The sequence below is a fragment of the Tachyglossus aculeatus genome, chromosome 2 (genome assembly GCF_015852505.1).
Source record: "Tachyglossus aculeatus isolate mTacAcu1 chromosome 2, mTacAcu1.pri, whole genome shotgun sequence".
Lineage (NCBI taxonomy): Eukaryota > Metazoa > Chordata > Mammalia > Monotremata > Tachyglossidae > Tachyglossus > Tachyglossus aculeatus.
Genome location: NC_052067.1, coordinates 3,068,693 through 3,096,189, shown reverse-complemented (window position 1 = coordinate 3,096,189; position 27,497 = coordinate 3,068,693). Strand labels below are relative to the sequence as shown.

Below are 27,497 nucleotides of genomic sequence, written 5' to 3'. Positions count from 1 at the left end.
TCTCAAGTGCTTTGCACAGAGTAAGCGCTCAAGAAATACTATTAATTATAATCATAATAATGAACGAGGTCTCACCTGAGCGTCACTGAGGAACTTGCAGGCAAAAGCCACGCGATCACGCACCGCCACTCGGTTCTCGTACTGAGGAATAACCACAAGACGGGAATCATTTTTAGAAGCCATAAAATTCTCCCCCAGCGGTTCCCTTCCCCCAGGCTTTGGGGCATCCTAAGTAACTGGTCATTCACTCATTCATTCAATCATATTTATTGAGCGCTTACGGTGTGCAAAGCACTGTACTAAGCGCTTAGAAAGTCCAATTCGGCAACAGATAGAGACGGTCTCTACCCAACAACGGGCTCACAGTCTAAAAGGGGGAGACAGACAACAAAACGATAACGCCTTACCTCCTTCCCTTCCCCACAGCACCTGTATATACGTATATATGTTTGCACGTATTTATTACTCTATTTATTTTACTTGTACATATCTATTCTATTTATTTTATTTTGTTAATATGTTTGGTTTTGTTCTCTGTCTCCCCCTTCTATAGACTGTGAGCCCACTGTTGGGTAGGGACCGTCTCTATAAGTTGCCAACTTGGACTTCCCAAGCGCTTAGTACAGTGCTCTGCACACAGTAAGCGCTCAATAAATACGATTGATTGATTGATTGATGGCCCGGGAGTCGGGAGGAACAGGGTTCCAGTCCTGGCTCTGGCCCTCGTCTGCGACGTGACCTTGGGCCAGTCACTTTACTTCTCCGGGCCTCAGTTCCCTCAGCTGTAAAAAGGGGATGGAGAGCGTGAGCCCCACGTGGGACGGGGACTGCGTCCAACCGAATTGCTTCGTATCTACCCCAGCGCTTAGTACAGTGCCCGGCACATACCTCCTTTCCTGCCCCACAGTACCTGTATATCATCAATCGTATTTATTGAGCGCTTACTGTGTGCAGAGCACTGTACTAAGCGCTTGGGAAGTACAAATTGGCAACATATAGAGACAGTCCCTACCCAACAGTGGGCTCATAGTCTAAAACTATATGTATATATGTTTGTACATATTTATTACTCTATTTATTTATTTTACTTGTACATATCTATTCTATTGATTTTATTTTGTTAGTATGTTTGGTTTTGTTCTCTCTCTCCCCCTTTTAGACTGTGAGCCCACTGTTGGGCAGGGACTGTCTTTATATGTTGCCAATTTGTACTTCCCAAGAGCTTAGTACAGTGCTCTGCACACAGTAAGCGCTCAATAAATATGATTGATGTATATATGTTTGTACATATTTATTACTCTATTTATTTTACTTGTACATATCTATTCTATTTATTTTATTTGGTCAGTATGTTTGGTTTTGTTCTCTGTCTCCCCCTTTTAGACTGTGAGCCCACTGTTGGGCAGGGAATGTCTTTATATGTTGCCAATTTGTACTTCCCAAGCGCTTAGTACAGTGCTGCACACAGAAAGCGCTCAATAAATATGATTGATGTATATATGTTTGTACATATTTATTACTCTATTTTACTTGTACATATCTATTCTATTTATTTTATTTTGTTAGTATGTTTGGTTTTGTTCTCTCGCTCCCCCTTTTAGACTGTGAGCCCACTGGTGGGCAGGGACTGTCTTTATACGTTGCCAACTTGGACTTCCCAAGCGCTTAGTACAGTGCTCTGCACACAGAAAGCGCTCAATAAATACGACTGATTGATTGATTGATTAAAAAAACGAACAAATAAATAAAACCCTTTTTAGCAGGCATTCTGTGTGGTCGGTGCGCGTTTCCCTACGGAAGAAGAACTTCCACTCCCTCGCCCGTCCCTCGGGATGGCTCCCGGCAGTCGGCACCCTGCCTCCGTGCAACGTTTCTCATCCTCTCGCGCGGCCGATTTTGGGGCGGGCGGATTCTCCGCCATCGATCCGACAGAGACGGGTCACTGAGACAGCCCACTGTTGGGTAGGGGCCGTCTCTATATGTTGCCAACTTGTACTTCCCAAGCGCTTAGTACAGTGCTCTGCACACAGTAAGCGCTCAATAAATACGATTGATGATGGTGATGAGATCTCGGCGGCATAAGAAAGGGGTTCCCAGCCCCAGGAAGCCGAGGGCGGCCCGGCAAGCCGACCCCCTGAAATGGGAGGCATGGCCTAAAAGGAGCGGCGTGGCTCAGTGGAAAGAGCCCGGGCTTTGGAGTCAGAGGTCATGGGTTCGAATCCCCGCTCCGCCAACTGTCACCTGTGTGACTTTGGGCAAGTCACTTCACTTCTCTGGGCCTCAGTTCCCTCATCTGTAAAATGGGGGTGAAGACTGTGAGCCCCCCGTGGGACAACCTGATCGCCTTGTAACCTCCCCAGCGCTTAGAACAGTGCTTTGCGCATAGTAAGCGCTTAATAAATGCCATTATTATTATTGTTATTATAACTCCTCCTGGAAGAATCCTGTTCGTGATGCCCACTGAGGGCTCCAGTCGACCAACTCTGTTTTCCACCCCCTCTCCCAAGTGCTTAGTCCAGCGCTCCGCACACGGCTAGCGCTCGCTAAATACCCCGGATGGATGGACGGATGAATTAGAAGCAGCGTGGCTCAGTGGAAAGAGCCCGGGCTTTGGAGTCAGAGGTCACGGGTTCGAATCCCCGCTCCGCCAATTGTCACCTGTGTGACTTTGGGCAAGTCACTTCACTTCTCTGGGCCTCAGTTCCCTCATTTGTAAAATGGAGATTAAGACTGTGAGCCCCCCGCGGGACAACCTGGTCGCCTTGTAACCTCCCCAGCGCTTAGAAGAGTGCTTTGCACATAGTAAGCGCTTAATAAATGCCATTATTATTACTGTTATTAGAAGCCGGGCTCCGGGGTGAGGGGGGGTCATCATCCACCGGGCTGCTCAGGACGTGGCCCGTCTGAACTCCCAGAGCCCCTCCAGACCCCCCTGAAGTGGGAGAAATGCAGTGTGTCCCACCCGATTTGGCCTGTATCCACCCCAGCGCTTGGTAATGATAATTAGGGAACTCGCCAAGCGCTGACTATGTGCCAGGCACTGTACTAAGCGCTGGGGTGGATACGAACACATCAGGTTGGACACGATCTCTGTCCCACATGGGACTCACGGTCTCAATCCCCATTTTCCAGATGAGGGACCTGAGGCCCAGAGAAGGGAACTGACTGCCCTCCCCCCTTCCCCTCCCGACAGCACTTGTGTATATTTGTACACATTTATCACTCTATTTAAGGATGTGTATATAGCTATAATTCTATTTATTCTGATGGCACTGACACCTGTCTACTTGTTTTGTTTTGCTGTCTGTCTCCCCCTTCTAGACCGTGAGCCCGTTGTTGGGTAGGGACTGTCTCTAGATGTTGACGATTTGTAATAATAATAATGTTGGTATTTGTTGAGCGCTTACTATATACCAAGCACCATTCTAAGCGCTGGGGGGATACAAGGTAATCAAGGTTGTCCCACGTGGGGCTCAGTCTTAATCCCCATTTTACAGATGAGGGAACTGAGGCCCAGAGAAGTTAAGGGAGTTGCCCAAAGTCACCCAGCTGACAAGTGGCGGAGCCGGGATTTGAACCCATGACCTCGGACTCCCAAGCCCGGGTTCTTTCCACTGCTCTCATCGGAAGGTAAGGTTGGGAGCAGCTTCCCTTGCCCAATAAAAAGTGATCTGTACTCACGCCTACATTTCTTTCATGGGATCTCAATGTTACGATGCACAGTTTGGGGCAAATTAGAAGCTTTTGCCAAATCCAAGAAGCCGCTAGAAAAATCCGAGTTTGGGTTTTACAGTACTAGTAACCCAATTGAAGGAACTCGCTGTACTTCCCAAGCGCTTAGTACAGTGCTCTGCACACAGTAAGCGCTCAATAAATTCAACTGAATGAATGAATGAATGAACGGATGACCCAGGGTCGCCGGGTAGACGAGTGGTGGAGCCGGGATTAGAACCCAGACCCGGGCTCTCTCCACGACACAATCCTGTTGCACACAGTCGGCGCTTAACGGATCCCACCATTATGATTGAGAAGCAGCGTGGCTCAGTGGAAAGAGCCCGGGCTTTGGAGTCAGGGGTCATGGGTTCAAGTCCCGGCTCCGCCAATTGTCAGCTGCGTGACTTTGGGCAAGTCGCTTCCTTCCTCTCCCTCTCGTCCCCCTCTCCATCTCCCCCATCTTTCCTCCTTCCCTTCCCCACAGCACCTGTATATACGTATATATGTTTGTACATATTTATTACTCTATTTATTTATTGATCTTACTTGTACATATCTATTCTATTTATTTTATTTTGTTAGTATGTTTGGTTTTGTTCTCTGTCTCCCCCTTCTAGACTGTGAGCCCGCTGTTGGGTAGGGACCGTCTCTACGTGTTGCCAACTTGTACTTCCCAAGCGCTTAGTCCAGTGCTCTGCACACAGTAAGCGCTCAATAAATACAATTGATTGATTGATTGAGTCTCTGGGCCTCAGTTACCTTATCTGTAAAATGGGGATGAAGACTGTGAGCCCCCCGTGAGACAACCTGATCACCTTGTAACCTTCCCAGCGCTTAGAACAGGTTTTTTTTTTTAATAGGAGAAGCAGCGTGGCTCAGTGGAAAGAGCCCGGGCTTTGGAGTCAGAGATCATGGGTTCAAATCCCGGCTCTGCCAACTGTCAGCTGGGTGACTTTGGGCAAGTCACTTCACTTCTCTGGGCCTCAGTTACCTTATCTGTAAAATGGGGATGAAGACTGTGAGCCTCCCGTGAGACAACCTGATCACCCTGTAACCTCCCCAGCGCTTAGAACGGTGTTTTTTTTTTTTAATAGGAGAAGCAGCGTGGCTCAGTGGAAAGAGCCCGGGCTTTGGAGTCAGAGATCATGGGTTCAAATCCCGGCTCTGCCAACTGTCAGCTGGGTGACTTTGGGCAAGTCACTTCACTTCTCTGGGCCTCAGTCACCTCATCTGGAAAATGGGGATGAAAACTGGGAGCGCCCGCCATGGGACAACCTGATCACCTTGTAACCTCGCCAGCGCTTAGAACAGGGCTTTGCACATAGTAAGCGCTGAACAAATACCATCATTATTATAATTATTATGATTCTTCTCTATTCCAACGGCCACTTTAAACCCAAACGCGGCAGAGCGATCCGACCTGGCCTCAGCCTTATAATGAACTGCGTTGACTGAGGGCCAGACACTGTACTGAGCGCTCGAAACGCTGTACGAGGCGCTCGGCTGGCCTCCCGACTGCAAGGGAGGGGTCTCTTGGGGGACCGGCTTCGGCTTACCAGGACTCCGTCGTACGAACCCGCCTCGCTGGTCAGGAAGGCGAACATGACGCACAGGTAGGGGTTGCTCAGCTGTAAGCGCAGCGTGCCGCACATTTCTCTCCAGAGGGAGTTCTTCTCGTCCGTGTAACCCGACAGGGCCATGGCCACCACGTTGAGATTCAGATCCCCTGCAGAGTGAAGGCAGCCCCGGGAATGGTACATCCTCCCCGCCCCGCCACCCTTGGCTACCGCCTTCCCTTTTTGATCTGGAAAGCCAATCAATCAATCAATCAATCGTATTTATTGAGCGCTTACTGTGTGCGGAGCACTGGACTAAGCGCTTGGGAAGTACAAGTTGGCAACGTATAGAGACGGTCCCGACCCAACAGTGGGCTCACAGTCTAAAAGACCAAAGCTAGTCCGCAGGCAGGAGGCAGGAGGACCTGGGTTCTAATCCCGGCTCTGCCGCCTGTCTCCATGTTTTGTTTTGTTGTCTGTCTCCCCCTTCCTATCAATCAATCAATCAATCGTATTTATTAAGCGCTTACTGTGTGCAGAGCACCGTACTAAGCGCTTGGGAAGTACAAGTTGGCAACATAGAGAGACGGTCCCTACCCAACAGTGGGCTCACAGTCTAAAAGGGGGAGACAGAGAACAAAACCGAACATACTAACAAAATAAAATAAAAATAAAATAACATGGGGCTCACGGTCTTCATCGCCGTTCTCTGGGTGAGGAAAGCGAGGCCCGGAGGAGTGAAGTGACTTGGCCAAGGTCACCCGGCAGAAGGGTGGCGGAGCCGAGATGAGAACCTGTCTGCTTTGTTTTGTTGCCTGCCTTCCCCTCGAGACTGTGAACCCGTTGTCGGGTAGAGACCGTCTCTATCCGTTGCCGAGTTGTACTTTCCAAGCGCTTAGTACAGCACACACAGTAATCAATCAATCGTATTTACTGAGCGCTTACTGTGTGCAGAGCACTGTACTAAGCGCTTACAGTGAGCACTCAATAAATACAAGGGAAAGAATGGATGAATAAGAGGTCACCAAGTCCCACCTGGGGCTCGGCGTCTAAGCAGGAGGGAGATCGGCCTGCTGATGGGTAGGGACCGTCTCTATATGTTGCCAACTTGTACTTCCCAAGCGCTCAGTACAGTGCTCTGCACACAGTAAGCGCTCAATAAATACGACTGATGATGATGTGGCCAAATTGTACTTTCCCAGCGCTGCGGTAAGCGTTCAATAAGTACGACTGAATGAGCTCGGCGTCTAAGCAGGAGGGAGATCGGCCCGCTGATGGGTAGGGATCATCTCTATATGTTGCCAACTTGTACTTCCCAAGCGTTAAGTACAGTGCTCTGCACACAGCAAGCGCTCAATAAATATGATTGATGATGATGATGTTGCCAAATTGTACTTTCCCAATCAATCGTATTTATTGAGCGCTTACTATGTGCAGAGCACTGTACTAAGCGCTGGGGAAGTACAAATTGGCAACACATAGAGACAGTTCCTACCCAACAGTGGGCTCACAGTCTAAAAGGGGGAGACAGAGAACAAAACCAAACATACCAACAAAATAAAATAAATAGGATAGAAATGTACAAGTAAAATAAATAAATAGAGTAATAAATATGTACAACCATATATACATATGTACAGGCGCTGTGGGGAAGGGAAGGAGGTAAGATGGGGAGATGGAGAGGGGGACGAGGGGGAGAGGAAGGAAGGGGCTCAGTCTGGGAAGGCCTCCTGGAGGAGGTGAGCCCTCAGCAGGGCCTTGAAGGGAGGAAGAGAGCGAGCTTGGCGGAGGGGCAGAGGGATTGGGGGCATTCCAGGCCCGGGGGATGACGTGGGCCGGGGGTCGATGGCGGGACAGGCGAGGACGAGGTACGGTGAGGAGATTAGCGGTGGAGGAGCGGAGGGTGCGGGAAGCGCTCAATAAGTACGACTGAATGAATGAATCCTCCCGGGCCGGAGGCTCCGTGCAGCGGGCAGTGCCACCTCCGCCCGCCCGCCCGCCCACAGGCCGGGCGCGGGTACCTCTGTCGGAAGATGCCCCCTGGTTGAGGATCTGGATGGCCCGGCGGATGTCCAGGTTGAAGAGGGCGACGGCGGCGGCCCGCTCCCACTCGCCGTCGCGGACCAAGGAGTTGAGGAACGGCCCCACGTCCGTCTCCGTGCCCTTCTGGATCCAGCCGCACAGCTGCAGGGCCAGCACCCTCTCCTCGCTCAGGGCCGGCCCCTCCGCCGGCTTCTCCGGCCCGCTCCACGCCGGCCTGCCGCTCTCCGCCGGCCCTGCACCGGGAACACGCCCATCCCGCTCGCCCCTTCCATCGGGCCCAACGTCCCGAGACGAGGGAGGGGGGACGAGCTATTTGGTTTTTCCGAGGAAGACTCCCCCAACCCCCCGAGTGGGGAATCGGCGCTGGTCTCCCTCTGCCCTCCCTCTGCCCCTCCGCCAAGCTAGCTCTCTTCCTCCCTTCAAGGCCCTGCTGAGAGCTCACCTCCTCCAGGAGGCCTTCCCACACTGAGCCCCCTCCTTCCTCTCCCCCTCGTCCCCCTCTCCATCCCCCCATCTTACCTCCTTCCCTTCCCCAAAGCACCTGTATATATGTATATATGTTTCTACATATTTATTACTCTATTTTATTTTGTTACTATGTTTGGTTTTGTTCTCTGTCTCCCCCTTTTAGACTGTGAGCCCACTGTTGGGTAGGGACTGTCTCTATGTGTTGCCAATTTGTACTTCCCAAGCGCTTAGTACAGTGCTCTGCACATAGTAAGCGCTCAATAAATACGATTGATTGATTGATTGATTGGTCTGTCTCGCCCAGCGGGGCGCCCAAAAGATGCAAGGCAAGAGGGGGAGGCAGGGTGGCCCGGTGGGTAATAATAATAATAATAATAATGATAATGGCATTTGTTAAGCGCTTACTATGTGCCAAGCACTGTTCTAAGCGCTGGGGGAGGGATACAAGGTCATCAGGTTGTCCCACGTGGGGCTCACGGTCTTCACCCCATTTTCCAGATGAGGTCACTGAGGCTCCGAGAAGTGAAGTGAAGCAGCGGGGCTCAGTGGAAAGAGCCCGGGCTTTGGAGTCGGACGTCATGGGTTTGAATCCCGACTTCGCCACATGTCTGCTGTGTGACCTTGGGCAAGTCATTTAACTTCTCTGAGCCTCCTCTGTAAAATGGGGATTAAGACTGTAAGCCCCACGTGGGACAACTTGATCACCTTGTATCCCCCCCCCAGCACATAGTAAGCGCTTAACAAATGCCATCATTATTATTATTATTATTATTGTTAAGTGGAAAGAGCCCGGGCCTGAGAGTCTGAGGACATGGGTTCTAATCCCATGTCTGCTGTGTCACCTTGGGCTAGGCACTTCACTTCTCTGTGCCCCATAAGGAAAATGCAGGTGAAGACCGCGAACCCCACGTGAGACACGGACTGTGTCCAACCTGATTAGTTGTATCTACCCCGGTGCTTAGTACGGCGCCTGGCATATAGAAGCACTTAACAAATACCATTTAAAAAAGAAAAAGAAAAAAAAAAGACATCGGGCACAAAGTCACTTCACTTCTCTGTGCCTCAGTTTCCCAATCTTTAAAATGGGGACTGAGGCTGTGAGCCCCATGAGGGACAGGGACTGTGTCCGCCGCGATTGGCTTTATATACCTATAATTCTATTTATCTATTTTGATGGTACTGATGCCTGTCTCCTTGTCTACTCCTAGGCTGTGAGCCCACTGTTGGGTAGGGACCGTCTCTATATGTTGCCAACTTGTACTTCCCAAGCGCTTAGTACAGTGCTCTGCACACAGTAAGCGCTCAATAAATACGATTGATTGATTGATCGATTGAATTGTCTGTCTCCCCCTTCTAGACTGCGAGCCCGTTGTTGGGCAGGGATGGTCTCTATCTGTTGCCGTGTTGTACTTTCCAAGCGCTTAGTATATACGTTTGTACATATTTATTACTCTATTTATTTATTTATTTATTTTACTTGTACATAGCTATTCTATTTATTTTATTTTGTTAGTATGTTTGGTTTTGTTCTCTCTCTCCCCCTTTTAGACTGTGAGCCCACTGTTGGGCAGGGACTGTCTTTATATGTTGCCAATTTGTACTTCCCAAGCGCTTAGTCCAGTGCTCTGCACACAGTAAGCACTCAATAAATATGATTGATGTATATGTTTGTACATATTTATTACTCTATTTTACTTGTACATATCTATTCTATTTATTTTATTTTGTGAGTATGTTTGGTTTTGTTCTCTGTCTCCCCCTTTTAGACTGCGAGCCCGCTGTTGGGTAGGGACTGTCCCTATATGTTGCCAATTTGTACTTCCCAAGCGCTTAGTCCAGTGCTCTGCACGTCGTAAGCGCTCAATAAATACGATTGATGATGATGATAGTACAGTGCTCTGCACACAGTAAGCGCCCAATAAATATGATTGAATGAATGAATGAGTATCCATCCCAGTGCTTAAAACAGTGCCGGGCACGTGGGAAACGCTTAAGAAATATTACAATTATTATTATTATTATTAAATTGGTTTGCATCCGTAATTCAGAGCAAGACCGAGAGCAGATGTAAGAAAATTCAGTTTCAGTCTCGCGAGGTCCCTGGAGGTGAACCAAGAATAAAGGCCAAGCTGTCTAATGGGTGAGGAGGACAACCCAGTTCCCTCTGAAGGAAAAAATAAATGTTTAATGGTATGGTTCTTCCCCGTGGGTTTTTATGGGAGAGGGCTGGTTGCCAGCCTGCAAATAAGTAACAAAACCAGTCTCATGCTGAGAAAAGGACAGAAGACTCGGGAGAAAGAGTGGGTAGAGCCCAGGGCGTGGGAGTTGGAAGGACCTGGGTTCTAATCCCAGCTCTCCCACTTTGCTGGGCGACCCCGGGCGAGTCACTGGACTTCTCTGTGCCTCAGTTCCCTCATCTGGAAAATAATAATAATGGCATTTGTTAAGCGCTTACTATGTGCCAAGCACTGTTCCAAGCGCTGGGGAGATACAAGGTGATCAGGTGGCCCCACCTGGGGCTCACAGTCTTCACCCCCATTTGACAGATGAGGGAACTGAGGCTCAGAGAAGTGAAGTGACTTGCCCAAGGTCACGCGGCAGAGCAGGATTCGAACCCGTGACCTCGGACTCTAGAGCCCGGGCTCTCTCCACTGAGCCACGCAGAAAGGCAGATACAGAGTGACACGGTCACCAAGGTGGACAAACGGGAGGGACAGACGTATACATACGGGCAGAGAATGACAGTGACATGGTCACAAAGATGGACAGAGGAGAGAGACATAATAGTGACGATAATGATGGCACTTGTTAAGCGTTTACTATGTGCGAAGCACTGTTCTAAGCACTGGGGGATACCAGGTGATGAGGTTGTGCCATGGGGATATGTATATATATATATATATGTATATATATATACATATATATACATATATACATATATACACATATATATATACATATATACATATATATGTGTATATATATGTATATATATGTATGTGTATATATGTATATATATGTGTATATGTGTGTGTGTGTGTGTGTGTGTGTGTGTGTGTGTGTGTGTGTGTGTATATATGTCTCCCCCTTTTAGACTGTGAACCCACTGTTGGGTAGGGACTGTCTCTATATGTTGCCAATTTGTACTTCCCAAGCGCTTAGTACAGTGCTCTGCACATAGTAAGCGCTTAATAAATCCGATTGATGATGATGATGAAGACTGTGAGCCCGACGTGGGACAGGGACTGTGTCCGACCTGAATAGCTTGGATCCCCTTTTAGACTGGGAGCCCACTGTTGGGTAGGGACTGTCTCCATATGTTGCCCACTTGTACTTCCCAAGCGCTTAGTACAGTGCTCTGCACCCAGTAAGCGCTCAATAAATACGATTGATGATGATGATGATCTCCCCCTAGACGGCAGACCTCTTGTCCTGAGCTCACTGTGGGCAAGGACTGTGTATGGTCTATTGTTCAACTGTCAATCAATCAATCGTATTTATTGAGCGCTCACTGTGGGCAGAGCACTGTACTAAGCGCTTGGGAAGTACAAGTTGGCAACATAGAGAGACGGTCCCTACCCGACAGTGGGCTCACAGTCTAGAAGGGGGAGACAGAGAACGAAACAAAATATATTCACAAAATAAAATAAATAGGATAGATATGTACAAGTAAAATAAATAGAGTAATAAATACGTACAAACATATATACAGGTGCTGCGGGGAAGGGAAGGAGGTAAGGCGGGGGGGATGGAGAGAGGGAGGGACTATCCTCTCCCAAGCACTTAGTACAGTGCTCTGCACACAGTAAGTGCTCAATAAATACGACTGACTGACCGCCCCCGCGCTTAGTCCCTGCCCCGCATGGGGCTCACGGTTTTAATCCCCATTTTCCAGATGAGAGAACCGAGGCCCAGAGAAGCAGCGTGGCCTAGTGGATAGAGCCTGGACCTGGGAGTGTCAGAGGGATTGGGGTTCTAATCCCGCTCCACCATATGCTGCTGTGTGACCTTGGGCAAGGCGCTTCACTTCTCTGGGCCTCAATTCCCTCATCTGTGAAATGGGGTTTGGGACCGTGAGCCCCACGTGGGACAGGGACCGTGACTGGCCCGATTAACTTGCAGCTCACCCGGTGCTCAGAATAGTGTCTGGCACATAGTAAGCGCTTAGCAGGTCCATCGTTGTTGTTATCATTATTATGTAAATCAATCGATCGTATTTATTGAGCGCTTACTGTGTGCAGAGCACTGTACTAAGCGCTTGGGAAGTACAACATATAGAGACAGTCCCTATGCAACAGTGGGCTCACAGTCTAGAAAGTGACCTGCTCATCCGCAAAATCGGGATCAATCAATCAATCGTATTTATTGAGCGCTTACTGTGTGCAGAGCACTGTACTAAGCGCAAGTTGGCAACATATAAACATATAAGTGAACAGGCATCAACAGCATTAATATCAATCAATCAATCGCATTTATTGAGCGCTTACTGTGTGGATTAAGACCGTGAGCCTTACATGGGGCAGGGACTATGTCCAACCCCATTGGTTCGAATCCACTCTAGCGCTCAGTACAGTGCCTGGCACATGGTAAGCGCTTACCAAATATTAATAATGATGATGACGGCATTTATTAAGCGCTTACTATGTGCCAAGCACCGCTCTAAGCGCTGGGGTGGACACAGGGTAATCAGGTTGTCCCTCACAGGGCTCACGGTCTCCATCGCCATTTTTCAGATGAGGCAAGCGAGGCCCTGAGGAGCTTGCTCAAGGTCACGGCAGGGAAGCGGCACGATTAGAACCCAGGTCCCGCTGCCTCCCAAGCCCGGGCTCTCTCCCGGGTGACGCGGAGTGAGTAGACGCCGGAGAGGTGCAGTCCCTAGCCCCGGGCAACCCTGAGGACGTGCCCGACCGGGGAGAATCACCCTCCCCGTCGGCTTTCGCCATTAATTACCACCGCCTCGGTTTCACACGGACCGGCCCTCCTTTTCCTGAGCCGTCGCCTCGTGGGATATTTTACTCTATTTATTTACTTATTTTACCTGTACCTATCTATTCTCTTTATTTTATTTTGTTAGTATGTTTGGTTTTGTTCTCTGTCTCCCCCTTTTAGACTGCGAGCCCACTGGTGGGTAGGGACTGTCTATGTGGCCAATTTGTACTTCCCAAGCGCTTAGCACAGCGCTCTGCACATAGTCAGCGCTCAATAAATACGATTGATGATGATGGTGGTGATATTTTAAGGCCGAGGAGAGGAGCGACCCCACCGCCCTGTCCGGCCCCGCCTTTCCCGGACGGGGCCTGGCAGCTGGCCGCGCGCGGTGCGTCCTTCGTGAAAATGTTTTAATTTTAGGGGTGTGGGGGTCCCCCGAAGCAGCACGGCGGAGGGGGTACAGCGCGGGGCCTGGTGGCTTCCAATCCCAGCTGGGCCACTTGTCTGCTGTGTGACCTTGGGAAAGTCACTTCACTTCACTTCAAGCGCTTAGTACAGTGCTCTGCACATAGTAAGCGCTCAATAAATACAATTGGTTGATTCTCTGGGCTGCTTCTACACTGTGAGCCCACTGCTGGGTAGGGAGTGTCCCTCTTCGTTGCCGAATTGTACTTTCCAAGCGCTTAGTACAGTGCTCTGCACATAGCAAGTGCTCTGTAAATACAACTGAATGAAGGAAGAATGGAAAATCAATCAATCGTATTTATTGGGCGCTTGCTGGGTGCAGAGCACTGTACTCCGCACACGGGAAAATGGGGAAAATGGGGATTGAGACTGGGAGCCCCAAGTGGGATGGGGCTTTGTCCAACGTGACGAGCACGGTATTAAGCGTGCTGCGTGACCTTGGGAAAGTCACTTCACTTCTCTGGGCTGCTTCTAGACTGCGAGCCCGCTGCTGGGTAGGGAGTGTCCCTCTCCGTTGCCGAATTGTACTTTCCAAGCGCTTAGTACAGTGCTCTGCACATAGCAAGTGCTCTGTAAATACAACTGAATGAAGGAAGAATGGAAAATCAATCAATCATATTTATTGGGCGCTTGTTGTGTGCAGAGCACTGTACTCCGCACACGGGAAAATGGGGATTGAGACTGGGAGCCCCAAGTGGGATGGGGCTTTGTCCAACGTGACGAGCACGGTATTAAGCGTGCTGCGTGACCTTGGGAAAGTCACTTCACTTCTCTGGGCTGCTTCTAGACTGCGAGCCCGCTGCTGGGTAGGGAGTGTCCCTCTCCGTTGCCGAATTGTACTTTCCAAGCGCTTAGTACAGTGCTCTGCACATAGCAAGTGCTCTGTAAATACTACTGAATGAAGAATGGATAATCAATCAATCGCATTTATTGGGCGCTTACTGGGTGCAGAGCACTGTACTCCGCACACGGGAAAATGGGGAAAATGGGGATTGAGACTGGGAGCCCCAAGGGGGATGGGGCTTTGTCCAACGTGACGAGCACGGTATTAAGCGCTTGGGAGAGTACAACAGTAAACAGACACATTTAGACTGTGAGCCCACTATCGGGTAGGGACCGTCTCTATATGTTGCCAAGTTGTCCTTCCCAAGCGCTTAGTACAGTGCTCTGCCCACAGTGAGCGCTCAATAAATACGATTGATTGATTGATTGACAGTTGAACAATAGACCATACACAATCCTTGCCCACAGTGAGCTCAGGACAAGAGGTCTGCCGTCTAGGGGGAGATCATCATCATCATCAATTATTGACTGATGATGATGACGATTCCCTGCCCGCGACGAGCTTGATAATATTAATAATGGTTTTTGTTAAGCGCTACGTGCCAAGCGCTGTTCTAAGCGCTGGGGCTGATTAAAGGTGATCAAGTTGGACACTGTCCCTATAAATGACCGATCTGGACATAAGTGGTGTGGGGCTGGGAGGGCGGGGGGATGAAGAAAGGGAGCGAGGCAGGGCGGAGCAGAAGGGAGTGGGAGATGAGGAAAAGTGGGGCTTAGTCTGGGAAGGCCTCTTGGAGGAGGAGATGGGCTCTGAAGTGGGGGGAGAGTTATTGTCCGTCTATGAAAATCCAGCAGCAACTAGTACAGTGCCCGGCACACAATAAGCGCTTAATAAATGCCATCAGAGCCCGGGCTCGGGAGTCAGAGGTCGTGGGTCCTAATCCCGGCTCCGCCACTTCTCTGCTGTGTGACCTTGGGTGAGTCGCTTCACTCCTCTGGGCCTCATCTGTAAAATGGGGATGAAGACGGTGGGCCTTCCTTCCTTCCTCTCCTCCTCATCCCCCTCTCCATCCCCCCATCTTACCTCCTTCCCTTCCCCACAGCACCTGTATATATGTATATATGGTTGTACATATTTATTACTCTATTTATTTATTTATTTATTTTGCTTGTTCATTTCTATCCTATTTATTTTATTTTGTTGGTATGTTTGGTTTTGTTCTCTGTCTCCCCCTTTTAGACTGTGAGCCCACTGTTGGGTAGGGACTGTCTCTATGTGTTGCCAATTTGTACTTCCCAAGCGCTTAGAACAGTGCTCTGCACATAGTAAGCGCTCAATAAATACAATTGATTGATTGACTGATTGAATGGGCCCCACGTGGGGCAACCCGATTTCCTTGTGTCTATCCCAGCGCTTAGAACAGTGCTCGGGACATAGTAAGTGCTTAACAAATGCCATCATCATCATTATTGTTATTATTATCATCAACGTTTCCTAGAGACGGAGAGCGGGGCAGTGGGGGGGGGAGGGGGACAGAGGATGCGGTGCAAATGCCATTATCATTATTATTATCATTATTATCATTATTATTATTATTATCAACGTTTCCTAGAGACGGAGAGCGAGGTAGTGGGGGGGAGGGGGACAGAGGATGCGGGGCGGGCACGCTGATACGCACGTCCCCTTCTATTCTCCATCTACACTCCCTCCCTTGGAGAACTCATTCACTCACATGGCTTCAACTCCCACCTCTTTGCAAATGATAACCCAAATCATCATCATCCATCGCATTTATTGAGCGCTTACTGTGTGCAGAGCACTGGACTAAGCGCTTGGGAAGTCCAAGCTGGCAACATATAGAGACAGTCCCTACCCACCAGTGGGCTCACAGTCTAAAAGGGGGAGACAGAGAACAAAACCAAACATACTAACAAAATAAATAGGATATGTACAAGTAAAATAAATAGAGTAATAAATATGTACAAACATATATACAGGTGCTGTGGGGAAGGGAAGGAGGTAAGATGGGGGGGATGGAGAGGGGGACGAGGGGGAGAGGAGAGGAAGGAAGGGGCTCAAATCTAAATTTCTAGCCCCGATCTCTCTCCCTCTCTGTAGTCTCACATTTTCTCCAGTCTTCGAGACATCTCTCTACCCGGCTGCCCTCCTCTCACCACAAACTCAATACGCCTAAAACAGAACTTTCTACCTTCCCACCCAAACCCTGTCCCGTGAGCCCACCGCTGGGTAGGGACCGTCTCTCTATGTTGCCAACTTGGGCTTCCCAAGCGCTCAGCACAGTGCTCCGCGCACAGTAAGTGCTCAATAAATACGACGGATGATTTAAGGACGGAAAGGGAGGGTTCTCACCCAGAGACGATTTGACGATGGCCTTGATGCCGGCGTAGACCAGGGACGCTTTGTTGCCGGCACATTTCTGGTCCATGTCTTCGGTGTACTGTTTCATGAGTACCCAGGGGGTATAGGAAACGCTCCCCGGTGGCTTCTTAACGGCCTGACGGAAGCGGGGCCTCCGACTTCCAATTCCGTGCCCCGGAACGCGGACCCCTTCCCTGCCGGACCCCGGTATCCCCCCACCTCCTCCTGACCCAGATGGGTTTCGGGGACCGGGCCGCTCTCCCTCGGATGCCGACCGGCGGCGCCCCTCGGTCGGACGGTCCGGAGTACCAACTGAGCGCCTAACGGGCACTGTACTAAGCACTCGGGGTGGGCGCCGAAGAGCCGGGAGACCCCGACCCCCAACCCCGCCGAAGAGGGAGACTGTAGACTGTAAGTCTTCTAGACTGTCAGCTCGTTGTGGGATTGTTCTAGTGTCCTCTCCCAGTGTCCCCTCCCAAGCGTTCAGTACAGTGCTCTGCACACAGCAAGCGCTCAATAATCAAAATTGAATGAGTAGAGAATGAATAAGTTCATTGTGGCAAGGAACGTGTCTGTTTATCGTTCTGGTGTTCTCTCCCAAGTGCTCAGTACAGCGCTCGACACACAGTGAGTGCTTAGTAAACAAAATCGAATGAAAGACTACATGAAAAAGCTCATTGTGGGCAGGGAATGTTTCTGTTGATCTAGTGTCCTCTCCCAAGTGCTCAGTACAGCGCTCTGCAAACAGTAAGCACTCAGTAAATACAATCGAATGAACGAGCAAACGAATGAGCTCACTGTGGCAGGGAACATTTTTGATTATTGTACTCTTGTCCCCTCCCAAGCGCTCAGTACAGCGCTCGACACCCAGTAAGCGCTCAATAAACACGATCGAACGAATGAGTGACTGAAAAAACTCATCGTGGGCAGGGAGCGTGTCCGTCGATTGTTCTAGTGTCCTCTCCCAAGCGCTCAGTACAGCGCTCTGCACACAGTAAGCACTCAATAAATACAATCGAGTGAACGAGCGAATGAATAAGCTCATTGTGGCAGGGAACGTTTCTGATTATCGTACTCTCGTCCCCTCCCAAGCGCTCAGTACAGTGCTCGACACCCAGTAAGCGCTCAATAAACACGATCGAACGAATGAGTGAATGAAGAAACCCATCGTGGGCGGGGACCGTGTCCGTCCAAGCGTGCCCAAGTGCTCTGTACAGCGCTCGGCACACGGTAAGCGCCGAATCGATAGGACCGAACGAAAGGGTGACCGGATAAGCTCGTTGTCGGCAGGGGACGTGTCGGATCATTGGGCCACTGTCCTCTCCCAAGCGCTCTGCACACAGTAAGAGCTCAATAAATACAATCGAGTGAACGAGCGAATGAATAAGCTCATTGTGGCAGGGAACGTTTTTGATTATCGTACTCTTGTCCCCTCCCAAGTGCTCAGTACAGCGCTCGACACACAGTAAGCGCTCAATAAACACGATTGAACGAATGAGTGAATGAAAAAACTCATCATGGGCAGGGAGCGTGTCCGTCGATCGTTCTAGTGTCCTCTCCCAAGCGCTCAGTACAGCGCTCTGCACACAGTAAGCGCTCAATAAATACAATCGAGTGAACAAGCGAATGAATAAGCTCATTGTGGCAGGGAACGTTTTTGAGTATTGTGCTCTTGTCCTCTCCCAAGCGCTCAGTACAGCACTCGACACCCAGTAAGCGCTCAATAAACACGACCGAACGAATGAGTGAATGAAAAAACCCATCGTGGGCAGGGAGCGTGTCCGTCCAAGCGTGCCCAAGCGCTCCGTACAGCGCTCGGCACACGGTAAGCGCCGAATCGATAGGACCGAACGAAAGGGTGACCGGATAAGCTCGTTGTCGGCAGGGGACGTGTCGGATCGCTGGGCCACTGTCCTCTCCCAAGCGCTCGGTACAGTGCTCGGCACACAGTAAGAGCTCAATAAATACAATCTAGTGAATGAGCGAACGAATAAGCTCATTGTGGCAGGGAACGTTTTTGATTATTGTGCTCTTGTCCTCTCCCAAGCGCTCAGTACAGTGCTCGACACACAGTAAGCGCTCAATAAACACGGTCGAATGAATGAGTGAATGAAAAAACTCATTGTGGGCAGGGAGCGTGTCCGTCGATCGTTCTAGTGTCCTCTCCCAAGCGCTCAGTACAGCGCTCTGCACACAGTAAGAGCTCAATAAATACAATCGAGTGAACGAGCGAATGAATAAGCTCATTGTGGCATGGAACATTTTTGATTTTTGTGCTCTTGTCCTCTCCCAAGCGCTCAGTACAGCGCTCGATAAACACGATCGAACGAATGAGTGAATGAAAAAACTCATCGTGGGCAGGGAGCGTGTCCGTCGATCGTTCTAGTGTCCTCTCCCAAGCACTCGGTACAGCACTCTGCACAAAGTAAGCGCTCAATAAATACAATCGATTGAACGAGCGAATGAATAAGCTCACTGTGGCAGGGAACGTTTTTGATTATCGTACTCTCGTCCCCTCCCAAGCGCTCAGTACAGCGCTCGGCACCCAGTAAGCACTCAATAAACACGATCAAACGAATGAGTGAATGAAGAAACCCATCGTGGGCGGGGAGCGTGTCCGTCCAAGCGTGCCCAAGTGCTCTGTACAGCGCTCGGCACACGGTAAGCGCCGAATCGATAGGACCGAACGAAAGGGTGACCGGATACGCTCGATGTCGGCAGGGGACGTGTCGGATCGCTGGGCCACTGTCCTCTCCCAAGCGCTCGGAGCACGGTAAGGACTCGAGAAATCCGAGCGGACGAACGATCGCCCGAGCGAGACGTCGAGACCACCGCCTCCTCGGACCCCGGCCGGGCCCCCCCCCCGACCCCCCGACTTGTCCATATCTATTCTATTTATTTTCTTTTGTTAGTATGTTTGGTTTTGTTCTGTCTCCCCCTTTTAGACTGCGAGCCCACTGGTGGGTAGGGACCGTCTCTAGATGTTGCCAACTTGGACTTCCCAAGCGCTTAGCCCAGTGCTCTGCACACAGTAAGCGCTCAATAAATACGATTGATTGATTGATTGATCGATTGACGCCCGGCGCGGAAGGATATAGTGCAGCGTGTACCACAGCGACTTGAGCTGAGGCTCGCGGCCGCCGGCCAGCAAGTGGTTCCTCCAGACCTGCTCGGTGTCCAGGCCGTAGCGGGCCAGGGCCCGGAGGCGCATCTTGTGGGCGACGTCCTGGTCCGGGGGGGCGTCCCCGGCGGCCTCCTCGGCGCACTCGTACAGGTGGCGGCCGCAGGCCCAGAGGAGGGAGGCCACGGGGCTCCAGGCCAGCGAGATCCTCTCGAAGACGGTGAAGTCGGCCAGGGCGCGGCCGGGGGTGAGGGCGATCATGCGGTTCTGGGCGGCCGGGTGCCAGGCGAAGGAGGCCACGGGGGCCTCGCAGGGCTGCACGCTCCGCTCGATGATGGTGGGCTCCGTCTCGTCCCCGAGCGGGGTCGGGGCGTGCTGCATGTCGTACAGCCGGACCACGTTGCTGTCCCGGGTCAGGGTGGCCAGCAGGCCCGTGCGCGTCGGGCACCAGGCCACCTTGGTCAGCGGCTTGGCCTGCTCGGGCAGGGTGAGCACCGGCTTCTCGAACTTGCGCAGGTCCCAGATGGCCACCTGGCCCTCGTAGAAGGAGGCCACCCGGTCGTGGAAGTGGGGGTCCACCACCACCCCCTGGACGGCCTTGGTGCCGACGAACATCTTCTGGCTGGCGTGGCGGAGGTCGAAGACGGCCAGGTTGCGGTGCATGCCGGCCAGGAGCATCTTCTGGTCGCGGGGCAGCCAGCACAGCGACAGGCAGGCGTCGTTCTGGCCCAGCTCGTACAGCGGCTTGGTCACCACCGGCCCGGCCTCCGCCTCGGGCCGGGCCTTCTCCGTTACCGCCGCCGCCGCCGCCGCCGCCTCCGGGCCGTACGGGCTGCACACGTCCCAGACGAGCACGGAGAAGTCCGCCCGGTGCTTGTCCAGCCCGGCGGCCAGCCAGTTGCTGTCCAGCGGGTTCCAGGCCAGGGTGTTGCACTGGCGGGCGTGCTTGGGGACGAACTCCCGGCCGATCAGGTCCCGGAAGCGGGCGTTGGGGTCCGGGCCCAGGCTGGTCAGGACCACCCGCCCGTTGGCCTGGCCGACGGCCAGCAGGCACTCGGGGTCCCGGCTGAGGTACCAGGCCACGCACTTCATGTAGGGCGTGTCCGCGTTGACGGACAGCAGGGTGGCCGCCGCGTCCCCCGACAGGCGCAGGGAGCCGGGCCCGAGGTCGGCGCCCGCCGCGGTGGGAGCCACCTGGTAGAGGCTGAGCTCCGAGTCGCACACCACGAACCGGTCCCCGCGGTGGGGGGCCCAGAGGATGTCCGGCTTGGAGGCGCTCATGGCGGGCCCCGCCGATCCCGACGGCCCGCGCCGGGGCCCGGGACGTCCGCGCCGACGGATCCTGCATAAAAGTAAATGTGGTATTTTGCTTGACTAGCTGGAATTTTGACAATGCGGAAGAGCACAGCACCTGTATATATGTTTGTACATATTTATTACTCTATTCATTTATTTATTTATTTTACTTGTACATATCTATTCTATTTATTTTATTTTGTTAGTATGTTTGGTTTTGTTCTCTGTCTCCCCCTTTTAGACTGTGAGCCCGCTGTTGGGTAGGGACTGTCTCTATATGTTGCCAATTTGTACTTCCCAAGCGCTTAGTACAGTGCTCTGCACATAGTAAGCGCTCAATAAATACGATTGATGATGATGATGATGATGATGATCCTAGGGGAAGGGGAGGGACGCGAGGAGGGGCACCCGACTGAGCGCTTGGGAAAATACAACACGGCCGCAGAGAGAGGGAGAGAGAGACGACCCCTGCCCACGGCGGGCTCACCGTCTGGCCCGGGGGAGACGGACAGCGTGGCTCAGTGGGAAGATAGATTCATTCATTCATACATTCATTCATTCATTCATATTCATTCAGTGGGAAGATTGGGAGTCAGGGGTCATGGGTTCTAATCTTAGCTCCCCGCCATGTCCGCTGTGCGACCTCGGGCAAGTCATTTTCATTCGATCGCTTTTACTGAGCTACCTCCCCAGCGCTTAGATCAGTGCTTTGCACATAGTAAGCGCTTAATAAATGCCATCATTATTATTATTACTGAGCACTTACTGTGTGCACAGCACCGTGCTAAGTTAAATAACGCCATTTAACTTCTCTGAGCCTCGGATCCCTCATCTGTAAAATGGGGATGAAGACTGTGAGCCCCACGGGGAACAACCGGATGACCTTGCATCTCCCCCAGCGCTTAGAACAGGGCTTCGCACGCAGTAAGCGCTTAACAAATAATAATGATAACGACGGCATTTATCTGCAAAGCACTGTTCTAAGCGCTGGGGAGGTGACAAGGTGATCAGGCTGTTCCATGGCGGGGCTCACAGTCTTAATCCCATTTTACAGATGAAGTGACTGAGGCCCAGAGAAGTGAAGTGACTTGCCCAAAGTCACACAGCTGGCAGGTGGCGGAGCCGCGGTTTGAACCCATGACCTCTGACTCCCAAGCCTGGGCTCTTTCCACTAAACCACGCTGCTTCTCTAACTCTTGTGGGCAAGGAATATATCTAACTGTTATATTGTCCTCTCCCAAGCCCAAGCGCTTAGTACAGTGCTCTGCACATAGTAAGTGCTCAATAAATACAATTGAATGAATAAACGCTTAATAAATACCCCGACTGACTATGGGAAAGGTACCTGTCTTCCACCTGTCACGTTGTCCTCTCCCAAGCGCTTAGCACAGTGCCCTGCACACAGCAAACGCTTAATACCACTGATTGACTGTGGGCAAGGTACGTGTCTTCCACCTGTCACTGTCCTCTCTCAAGCGCTTAGTACAGCGCCCTGCACACAGCAAACGCTTAGTAAATACCACTGATTGTGGGCAAGGAATGCTTCTACCAACTCTGTCACGTTGTCCTCTCCCAAGCGCTTAGCCCAGCGCTCTGCACACCGTAAGCGCTCAATAAATACCCCGACTGACTATGGGAAAGGTACCTGTCTTCCACCTGTCACGTTGTCCTCTCCCAAGCGCTTAGCACAGTGCCCTGCACACAGCAAACGCTTAATACCACTGATTGACTGTGGGCAAGGTACGTGTCTTCCACCTGTCACTGTCCTCTCTCAAGCGCTTAGTACAGCGCCCTGCACACAGCAAACGCTTAGTAAATACCACTGATTGTGGGCAAGGAATGCTTCTACCAACTCTGTCACGTTGTCCTCTCCCAAGCGCTTAGCCCAGCGCTCTGCACACAGTAAGCGCTCAATATATACCCCTGACTGACTGTGGGGAAGGAACGTGTCTTCCACCTGTCACGTTGTCCTCTCCCAAGCGCTTAGTACAGCGCCCTGCACACAGCAAGCGCTTAATACCACTGACTGACGGTGGGCAAGGTACGTGTCTTCCACCTGTCACTGTCCTCTCTCAAGCGCTTAGTACAGCGCCCTGCACACAGCAAACGCTTAGTAAATACCACTGATTGACTGTGGGCAAGGAATGCTTCTACCAACTCTGTCCTCTCCCAAGCACTTAGCACACAGTAAGCGTTCAATAAATACCCCTGACTGACTGTGGGCAAGAAACGTGTCTTCCACCTGTCACGTTGTCCTCTCCCAAGCGCTTAGTACAGCGCCCTGCACACAGAAAACGCTTAATACCACTGACTGACTGTGGGCAAGGTACGTGTCTTCCACCTGTCACTGTCCTCTCTCAAGCGCGTAGTACAGCGCCCTGCACACAGCAAACGCTTAGTAAATACCACTGATTGACTGTGGACAAGGAATGCTTCTACCAACTCTGTCCTCTCCCAAGCGCTTAGCCCAGGGCTCTGCACACAGTAAGCGCTCAATAAATACCCCTGACTGACTGTGGGCAAGAAACGTGTCTTCCACCTGTCACGTTGTCCTCTCCCAAGCGCTTAGTACAGCGCCCTGCACAAAGCAAACGCTTAATACTGCTGACTGACTGTGGGCAAGGTACGTGTCTTCCACCTGTCACTGTCCTCTCTCAAGCGCTTAGTACAGCGCCCTGCACACAGCAAACGCTTAGTAAATACCACTGATTGTGGACAAGGAATGCTTCTACCAACTCTGTCACTTTGTCCTCTCCCAAGCGCTTAGCCCAGCGCTCTGCACACAGTAAGCGCTCAATAAATACCCCTGACTGACTGTGGGCAAGGAACGTGTCTTCCACCTGTCACGTTGTCCTCTCCCAAGCGCTTAGCACAGTGCCCTGCACATAGCAAACTGTAAAATGGGGATAAAGGCCGTGAGCCCCCCGTGGGACAACCTGATCACCTTGTAACCTCCCCAGCGCTTAGAACAGTGCTTGGCACATAGTAGGCGCTTAATAAACGCTATCATTATTATTATTATTAATACCACTGACTGACTGTGGGCAAGGTACGTGTCTTCCACCTGCCATTGTCCTCTTTCAAGCGCTTAGTACAGCACCCTGCACACGGCAAACGCTTAGTAAATACCACTGATTGATGGAATGCTTCTACCAACTCTGTCACATTGTCCTCTCCCAAGCGCTTAGCCCAGCGCTCTGCACACAGTAAGCGCTCAATAAATACCCCTGACTGACTGTGGGCAAGGAACGTGTCTTCCACCTGTCACGTTGTCCTCTCCCAAGCGCTTAGCACAGTGCCCTGCACATAGCAAACTGTAAAATGGGGATAAAGGCCGTGAGCCCCCCGTGGGACAACCTGATCACCTTGTAACCTCCCCAGCGCTTAGAACAGTGCTTGGCACATAGTAGGCGCTTAATAAACGCTATCATTATTATTATTATTATTAATACCACTGACTGACTGTGGGCAAGGTACGTGTCTTCCACCTGCCATTGTCCTCTTTCAAGCGCTTAGTACAGCACCCTGCACACGGCAAACGCTTAGTAAAGACCACTGATTGACGGAATGCTTCTACCAACTCTGTCACGTTGTCCTCTCCCAAGCGCTTAGCCCAGCGCTCTGCACATAGTAAGCGTTCAATAAATACCCCTGACTGACTGTGGGCAAGGAACGTGTCTTCCACCTGCCACGTTGTCCTCTCCCAAGCGTTTAGCACAGCGCCCTACACACGATAAGCGCTTCATAAATACCCCTGATTGACTGTGGGCAGGGAACGTGTCTACCAACTCTGTCACGCTGTCCTCTCCCAAGCGCTTAGCACAGCCCCCTGCATGCAATAATAATAATAATAGTGGCATTTATTAAGCGCTTACTATGTGCAAAGCACTGCTCTAAGCGCTGGGGAGGTTACAAGGTGATCAGGCTGTCCCACGGGGGGCCCACAATCTTCACCCCATTTTCCAGATTTGGGAACTGAGGCCCAGAGAAGTGACTTGCCCAAAGTCACACAGCTTTGTGTCACAGCACCTGTATATATGTTTGTACATATTTATGACTCTATTTATTTTACTTGTACATATCTATTCTATTTATTTTATTTTGTTAGTATGTTTGGTTTTGTTCTCTGTCTCCCCCTTTGAGACTGTGAGCCCACTGTTGGGTAGGGACTGTCTCTATATGTTGCCAACTTGGACTTCCCAAGCGCTTAGTACAGTGCTCTGCACACAGTAAGCGCTCAATACGATTGATTGATTGACAAGTGGCGGAGCCGGGATTTGAACCCATGACCTCTGACTCCAAAGCCCATGCTCTTTCCACTGAGCCACGCTTCATAAATACCCCTGATTGACTGTGGGCAGGGAACGTGTCAACGTGTCACGTTGTCCTCTCCCAAGCGTTTAGCCCAGCGTTCTGCACACAGTAAGCGCTCAAAGCTACCACTGACTCACTGTGGATTGGAAACTGGGCTACCAGAGAAGCAGCGTGCCTCAGTGGAAAGAGCCCGGGCTTTGGAGTCAGAGGTCGTGGGTTCAAATCCCGGCTCTGCCAATAGCCAGCTGTGTGACTTTGGGCAAGTCACTTCATTCAATCAATCGTATTAATTGAGCGCTTACTGTGTGCAGAGCACTGTACTAAGCGCTTGGGAATCAATCAATCGTATTTTTTGAGCGCTTCCTGTGTGCAAAGCACTGTACTAAGTGCTTGGGAATCAATCAATCAATCAATCGTATCTATTGAGCGCTTACTGTGTGCAGAGCACTGTACTAAGCGCTTGGGAAGTACAAGTTGGCAACATATAGAGACAGTCCCTACCCACCAGTGGGCTCACAGTCTAAAAGGGGGAGACAGAGAACAAAACCAAACATACTAACAAAATAAAACAAATAGAATAGATATGTACAAGATAGAGTAATAAATATGTACAAACATATATACATATATATACATATATATAACATACATATATACATATACATATATACATATACATATAGCCAACTGTGTGACTTTGGGCAACTCACTTCATATGTATATAATGGCATTTATTAAGCACTTACTACGTGCAAAGCACTGTTCTAAGCGCTGGGGAGGATACAAGGTGATCAGGTTGTCCCACGGGGGGCTCACAATCTTAATCCCCATTTTCCAGATGAGGTCACTGAGTCCCAGAGAAGTGAAGTGACTTGCCCAAAGTCCCCCAGCTGAAAAGTGGCGGAGCCGGGATTCGAACCCATGACCTCTGCCTCCAAAGCCCGGGCTCTTTCCACTGAGCCACGCTGCTTCACTTCTCTGGGCCTCAGTTCCCTCATCTGTCAAATGGGGATGAAGACTGTGAGCCCTCCCGTGGGACAACCTGATCACCTGGTAACCTCCCCAGCGCTTCGAACAGGGCTTTGCACACAGTAAGCGCTTAATAAATGCTATCATTATTATTATTACTATTGGAGAAGCAGCGTGGCTCAGTGGAAAGAGCCCGGGCTTTGGAGTCAGAGGTCATGGGTTCAAATCCCGGCTCCACCACAGGTCTGCTGGGTGACCTTGGGCAAGTCACTTCACTTCTCTGGGCCTCAGTTACCTCATCTGGAAAATGGGGATTAAGGCTGTGAGCCCCACGTGGGACAACCTGATCACCTGGTAACCTCCCCAGCGCTTAGAACAGTGCTTTGCACACAGTAAGCGCTTAATCATCATCATCATCAATCGTATTTATTGAGCGCTTACTGTGTGCAGAGCACTGTACTAAGCGCTTGGGAAGTACAAGTTGGCAACATCTAGAGACGGTCCCTACCCAACAGTGGGCTCACAGTCTAAAATGGCTTAATAAATGCCATCATTACTATTATTATTATTACTACCAAGTCTACTACACTGTCCTCTGCAGAGCGTCTAGCGCAATGCTCCCTCCCCCGGCCCACGACCACCCTCCTACCTGTCCTTTGGGCGTCTCTTTGGGTGTCACAACCGCCACTTCCGGTCTGGGCCTAGGCCAAGGCCAACGCCTCAGGGGACAAGATGGCGGCGGCAGGGTGGGGGAGGGGAGGGGAAGGCGGACGCCGGGGAGTGCGCGTGCGCGGCCGGGGGCGGTGCGAGGCGGGGGGCGGAGGTGCGCCTGCGCGGTGAGGGAGGCACCAGGAGCGCATGCGCAGTAGGGGCGGGGCGCACTCAGGGCGCACGCGCGGCCGGGGAAGGCGCGAGGGGCGGAGTCGGAGCCGCGCGCATGCGCGGCCTGGAGAGCCACGAGGAGCCTGAGGAGACGCAATCCCCATCCCCCCCGGCCTTACCTCCTCATTCATTCATTCATTCATTCGTTCATTCATTCAGTCGCATTTATTCATTCATTCAGTCGTATTTAGTGAGCGCTTACTGTGTGCAGAGCACTGTACTAAGCGCTTGGGAAGTCCAAGTTGGCAACATCTAGAGACGGCCCCTACCCAACAGTAGGCTTGCAGTCTAGAAAATCACCTGTATATATATATATCAATCAATCAATCGATCAATGTGAGCCCACTGTTGGGTAGGGACCGTCTCTAGATGTTGCCAACTTGTACTACCCAAGCGCTTAGTCCAGTGCTAAGCTCTCAATAAATACGATTGATGATGATGATGATGGTATTTATGGAGCACTTGCACTGTACTAAGCGCTTGGGAAGTACAAGTTGGCAACATATAGAGATGGTCCCTACCCAACAGTGGGCTCGCAGTCTAGAAAAGCACCTGTATATATATATATATATATATA

At 51.1% G+C, this 27,497-nt stretch overlaps 1 protein-coding gene across 3 annotated transcripts in view; it reads right to left on the bottom strand.

Moving 5' to 3' along the window:
• Positions 1-26,771, bottom strand: part of MIOS (meiosis regulator for oocyte development) — a 39,656-nt gene extending 12,885 nt beyond the window's left edge. For 2 of the 3 annotated variants that reach the window (XM_038768436.1, XM_038768443.1), the window contains exons 1-6: positions 26,688-26,771; positions 19,435-20,801; positions 16,330-16,428; positions 7,292-7,546; positions 5,271-5,440; positions 76-141 (exon numbers count right to left, since the gene is read on the bottom strand). In XM_038768436.1, coding sequence (XP_038624364.1) covers positions 76-141; positions 5,271-5,440; positions 7,292-7,546; positions 16,330-16,428; positions 19,435-20,740 — 1,896 coding nt within the window. In that variant the 5' untranslated portion in view covers positions 20,741-20,801; positions 26,688-26,771. The remainder of the gene's footprint in view (positions 1-75; positions 142-5,270; positions 5,441-7,291; positions 7,547-16,329; positions 16,429-19,434; positions 20,802-26,687) is intronic. The other variant, XM_038768450.1, reaches the window with a different exon arrangement.
• Between the last annotated feature and the right edge of the window lie 726 nt (positions 26,772-27,497).